At 34.2% G+C, this 6116-nt stretch overlaps 1 protein-coding gene across 1 annotated transcript in view; it reads right to left on the bottom strand.

The window, feature by feature from the left end:
* Positions 1–329: 329 nt before the first annotated feature.
* Positions 330–6116, bottom strand: part of copg2 (COPI coat complex subunit gamma 2) — a 37926-nt gene continuing 32139 nt past the window's right edge. Inside the window, exons 22-24 of the mRNA XM_039761372.1 lie at positions 5758–5896; positions 4073–4171; positions 330–701 (exon numbers count right to left, since the gene is read on the bottom strand). Coding sequence (XP_039617306.1) covers positions 571–701; positions 4073–4171; positions 5758–5896 — 369 coding nt within the window. The 3' untranslated portion in view covers positions 330–570. The remainder of the gene's footprint in view (positions 702–4072; positions 4172–5757; positions 5897–6116) is intronic.

Here is a 6116-nt window from a genome sequence, read left to right as displayed (position 1 = left end):
GGGATTAATAATCCATCTATCTACGGCTTGATTTGAGACTATGAAAACTTTTGAGCTCTGCAATAATTAAAGCCTTACCTTTTACTCAGCCAGTTCAGTAGCATAGCCTTGAGTAAGACAGTCATGTAATTCATAACGTGGTTCCATTTATCAACTACACATTACACACTCTAGCTTCTCTGCAACACAACCAGATGGTGAAAAGTATCAACTTACTTGTCAAAAGTATAATAAAAAGGACATACTGTAAAATTTATTTATTTTTATATGTTTTCATCCACTTTGAGCACAAAGCATCTTCACAATAATAAGTATCATTCCGCACCATCTTCATAAACATAGAATGTTTATTTTCAGTGAAGAATTAAACTTTAGAAAATATTTAGGTTTAGCTTGCTGTAGATTACATAGAAGCATAAAATAAAAAAAAAAAAAGAAATGGAGTTTAATGTGGTCATAATGTAATTAAGGTGAAACTCAACTAGCCACAAGAAAATCATTTAATACAGATGCTGCCTCGTTAACAGTCCCAACATGAAACAAATTTCCAAAGATATTATTCAATAGAGATTAGCCTACAGAAGCAAGAATAACATCAACAGGTATTTCGTCTTTACTTCGGACAGTCACCTGCATTGTTACTCCATCAGCAAGGGCAAGCCTGGAGCGGACCAAAACATCATGACCTCCTCTGAAAACACCTGGAACACAAACATTTCAATTCAAAAACAGAGTAGGAGTACACAAGTGTATAAAAACACTTCACAATTTTATGCCTTATTGCTGTGTTACGAAGACAGCCAACTTAAGTCAACCCAAAGTCAGACATCACTTCAGTTTGTACAGGTAGAGAAGTCCGAGTCCTCCATATAATTAGACTATCTACTGTATAAACTCAAATGTTGATTACATGTACATGCCAGCACGAAGAATGCGCAATAGAACCTTTAACATGCAGTTTTTGCAATACATTTATTATACTTTCATACATTCTTGGCACTTTAACCACTGATAATCAACAAACAAGCTGCATAAATTTTCATTTAGATGACCATCCAATAAATAAGATGGTTTGGCAAAAATCATTTTAACTCATGTTGGATTTACAACAGAAATTATTAGCACCCTGGTAAATAAAAAGATGAGGAAAGAAAGGTTATAAGAAGAATTCATATTTTTGTGAATCACCTCAACCTTAAACTGGAAGGAAAAAAAAAAAAAAAAAGAGAGAGAAATCAAGCCTTTAACCGAAGGCAATTTATTCTGAGAAAAAAATTCCTCATGAATAATTATTTAACAAAACCACACATGGCATTGATTATTGGCATCCCTGCAATTAGTACCACATACAATCTCCCTTTGTCAATACATCAGCACCAGGTCTTCACCTATAATATCTAACTCTCCTTTTAAACTCACCCCACATATTTTCAACAGGATTTAGATCTGAGGACTGAGATGGCCATGGAAGAAACATGATTTTCTGTTTAACTATTTTTGTGTTGAAGTGGATATATGTTTTGGATCACTTTCCTGTTGGATAATCCAACAGCAAAGGCAGCCAAGTTTAAATTTAGAATCTCCTGGTATTTTTTTTTTTACCTCTCTTACCATCCTATCCACTTTATGTATGGGCAAAAATAAACTTGGGTCCTCTACCAGTTAAGCTGGTAACAATTCCAGATGATCTGAACTTAAATACTGCCCTAACTGTAGATATGGGCATTTTCAGGTCAGTTAACAGCCATTTCCTGATTGTAGCACAGCGATAGCACTGCTGCTCTGCAGTAAAAAGTCCAGGGTTCACACCCAGGTCCTCGTGTTTCCTCCCACTGTCTATAGACATGCAGTTTTTGTGAACTGACAATAGTAAATTGGCCCTAGTGTGCGTTTGATGCGAGAGTGGGGTTCTGTGTGTGTGTTTGTTTGCTTACCCTGTGATGGACTGGCACTCTGTCCAGGGTTTATTCTTGCCTTGTGCCCTATGCTAGCTGGGATGGGCTCCAACTCTTTCTTCCATCCCATCCCTGCCTGCCACCTCCAAGACCCTGATCTGGATTAAGCGGGTTAGAAAATTACATGGCAAGACATCTCCTGACTTACTAAGGTCAAAACACACGTTTCTCTCATTTGAATTGTGTGTTATTCATTTATCAAAATGGGAATGATAAAAAGAAGGAAACTTGGCCTCTGTGCTACCTCATATTTACACCCCACTGACACAGGAAGTAATGGATTACTGCTTCAAAGTTTCTACACACTCTGATCAACTTACAGTAAAGTCCAATATAAACAGGGAGAGGGTGGATTTGAGGGGGATGTTTCAGTTATACTTTGTTAATAAGAATTTCTAGGGGTGCCAATAATTGTGGCACATATGGTTTTACTTCCTGAGAGATTATTTTTTCTCAGAATACTCTACTTCAATAAAAGGATTAATTTCTGTTTTATTCAATGCGCTATTAAGGTAAATTCACCAAATGCTAATTTTTATACAGCCCTTTTTACGCAACTTTGGGCAGCGAAGAGGTTTATTTATACTGTTCTCAGATGATGGGCTTTAAAACACATTAATTATGCATCCTTGGGATCGTTCAAGCTGCCTAGGTTTGTGTTCTCTTTCTAGAAGCTTATAGCTCTACTGAGCCTTTCAATCTGCTGTAATTTTGTTGGACTGTTAAGTTTTCATCCATACTTGGAATTTACTACAGTATTAGGTGTTTAGTGCTGCACTGTACAATTGTGTGGTCTAATTTTAATTCAACTTAAAAATTTACTGTACTATGGGGGAAAACTTACTTTGTCCACAAAAACCTGCTGGAAGTCCAAGACATCAATCACATTACAATCCTGCTAAATCACCGAAATGCATTTGTAGCCATTTTGGATGATGGGGTTTGCAAATAAATATTAAAATGATAAATTAAACAGTTCAAGTAGTTAAACATGTGATGATACATACTGCTCTATTGTCTATAAGAGAGACTGAATATGATGACAGTATTTATCTGTACAGTAATTATGAATGACTTCATTGCAGTTTCTTCTGAACAAAATCAGCAAGGCTGTGCTGTTTAAAAGTGACCCAGAGAACGAATTGTACACTTTGTTGCTTTCAGTTTTGATTGTACTGGTTTGTACACCCAGGGTATCTAAAACTGGTCTTTGCTTAAGGTAAACCTTAGCCTTCAAGTGCCACCCTTTCCCGTACTCTACAGAAATGAAAGAGGCCACATATCACTTAGCTACTCCTGGTCAAAAAGTAAAATTAAATTACTATCTACATATCAAAGTGAAAAAGTTTCACCAGATGGACAGTTGTCACTTTTCATTAATGTTACATTCATGTGCTAAAGGACAAATGAGCCCTCCACTGGGAAATTTCATATGAACACCCTTTCTAAGTGCCATCATGGGATCATTTAAAAGAAAGCTGTGTTACCCAGATCTGCCAACTTGTGACACAATAACCACCTCTGAACTCATTTTAATATATAACATAATGGCATTTGCTGACCATGCTATAGTTAAAGTAATGCAATTTCTGTTTGGTGTTTTGTTTGCTTATATTTTCACAACAAAAGGCAAATATAGCCAATCTTTCAACTTTTTTTTTTTTTTTAAATGCAAAACATGCAGCAATTCTACAACCACTTCGAAGTTTTCCCCGAAGCCGTGATCAGAAATGTGTAATAGCAAACTGAAGTGGGAAGTTGTGCTGTCAAAAATCCTAACTCTGAAAGTTACCCCCAGAATGTAAAAAAACTTTACATTCGTCTTTTGAATGACAATAAACAATAAGTTCATGCTTTTCATTTGCTGTGTTTGCTTTAATGTAAAGTGCAAATCTAAGATACAACAATATTCTTCAAACAAAAGGTGAAAAAGTATAACTACTAAAGTCCTAAAACATCATAACCAAAAGAATCCTTTAACTTCAACTTGTACCACATTCTAATATTTGACTATTACATCTGGGTAAAATTGACAGTCCTCCTTTCAAAAGTAAAAAAATATACATAAGTTAATTATTACTGTTAAGAATAAATAAATAAAAAAAAACCAGACTTACCTGCAAGTAGCAATACATGTGAGTTTTTATTTTCTGGAACTTTATCTGTCCTCTCACAAGGCTGCATTCCAAGGAAGCTGATAATATTATTGATAGCCTCTAAAATAATAATAATAAAAAAAAAAGATATATATTTTATTAAACCCACAGTTACTAATTGTGTTATAAGAATTTTACATTTATACAGTCACAATTAGCAGTGTAAAATTCTTATGAAACATGATCAGCATCTTTCAATAAATCGACTTTCACTCTCAAGAGCAGTCTTGGTATGCTGTTGTACCAAAACTGTTAAATACATTGTAATAAGTTTACTTTCTAATACTAAAACACTAGACTTGAAACCAAAATATACTATTGTGAAATTTTGAAAAACGCTTCACTGTTACACACAACAGAAAACTTGATTTTATTTTCAAGTTTTCGGCAAAATATTGTTTTTCCTATAGAGTTACAGGGGTATTAGGATTCTTCCAGGTAAGCAAAGTCCACTGACATGCTTACAATGCAGGAAATCACAGTATGTTTATTGCTAAATAGTTTAATTCTTGTGTTACTCCATATAATGGCATCAAAGAATTAGGAATAATTGAAAATATTTTTCCTAATGTGATATTTAAAATAATATCTTCCACCAAAATTTAGCACAACCACAAAACATATGGCCTATCGATGCCAGAGCAATATAGCACTGTTGTATATTGGGGTCTTAATCCAATATATTTTGGATAATCAATGTGAAAAGATGTACAATTCTATGATGTATTGAAGTATGCTACCCCAGACTAATGAATATACATTATGAATAACTTAATATATCAAAGGAAGAGTGGAATTGACAGAGGGCTCCTTTTCCTGGGCTTTACCTAAGGTGGTTACGGGATACACACTTTTGACAGTGGTAAAGCCTAGAAATACCAAAACCCTAATCATTACTAATTAAAATGCTCTCTATTTAAACATTTGCATGTACAAGGATAATTTAATAAACAATTAAAAAAAAAAAAATTCCACTGGACATCCATCTGATGCAGTGCGTTTCTGCTTTGTAGAGAATTTACAGCATCCTGAATTTCAGTGAGCTTCACTTCCTCTACAAGAAATAATTATCTGAGTCCTATTGATGAGTTGCAGTAAAAGTGCCCAGAGGCTACAATGGTGCAACTAACTTTGGCTATTGCCATTTTAAGATAAACCCACACCACAGTCCACTAATGATGAATGACTTTAAAACTAAATCATTTGTGCACCTGATTATTCTAAATCTTAAATGATAATCTGACCACTGGTTAAGGTGCAATACATATGTTGCATTGTGTAAATATCTGGATTAACATTTAACATACAGATAATTAGAAGTAATGCACTTTCATAATGAAATTAATATTCAACATATAATATGCTAACTCTTGATTTCTAGCATATTAAATAACTACTAAAATAATCTTCACATCAGGTTTTACTTTAAATATGGCCTATCAGGAATTGAACAGAGCAGAAGTTTATTTGGAAAATCGTGAAGAATTCATAACTAATGCCTTTGGAAAGTCATAGAATTTTGGGAAAACAAAACTAAGGTTTTCAATAAGAGAATTCAAATTCTCTAAGTTGATAAGTGTCCATCCCTTGAATTTAAAATGTTCCTAAAGACACGGTATATTTGCCACAAAAGTAACCTCAATTACCTTCAAGGGTTTTTACAGAAGCAAGTGCAAATGTTTCTTCTTTTTCAAAGTCATCTCCTACTTCCTCCCATGCAGCTCCAAAGTTGGGTTTAAGTACTTTTTGAATATGGTCAGCTACAGTTACTTCCAAATCTTCAAGCTGTTAAAAAATGATAATAAATGAACAAGTAAAACCACTGCTTCCCTAAATCAAAGAATTTGCACTCCCTAACGCATTCCAAAAAGGATCAATAGGTTTACAACTCTTGAAACGTTTTCACCACGATCACCATAAGATGTGCACTTAATGAAGTGTAGGCTTTCATATTATTGCTAGTGGTAAATAAAGTTTACACCATAAAGGTGAAGACTTAAATGTA

Source organism: Polypterus senegalus, chromosome 8 (genome assembly GCF_016835505.1).
Source record: "Polypterus senegalus isolate Bchr_013 chromosome 8, ASM1683550v1, whole genome shotgun sequence".
NCBI classification, from domain to species: Eukaryota; Metazoa; Chordata; class Cladistia; order Polypteriformes; family Polypteridae; genus Polypterus; species Polypterus senegalus.
Note: the sequence above shows the minus strand (reverse complement) of the source record. Positions and strands in the feature narration are given on the sequence as shown.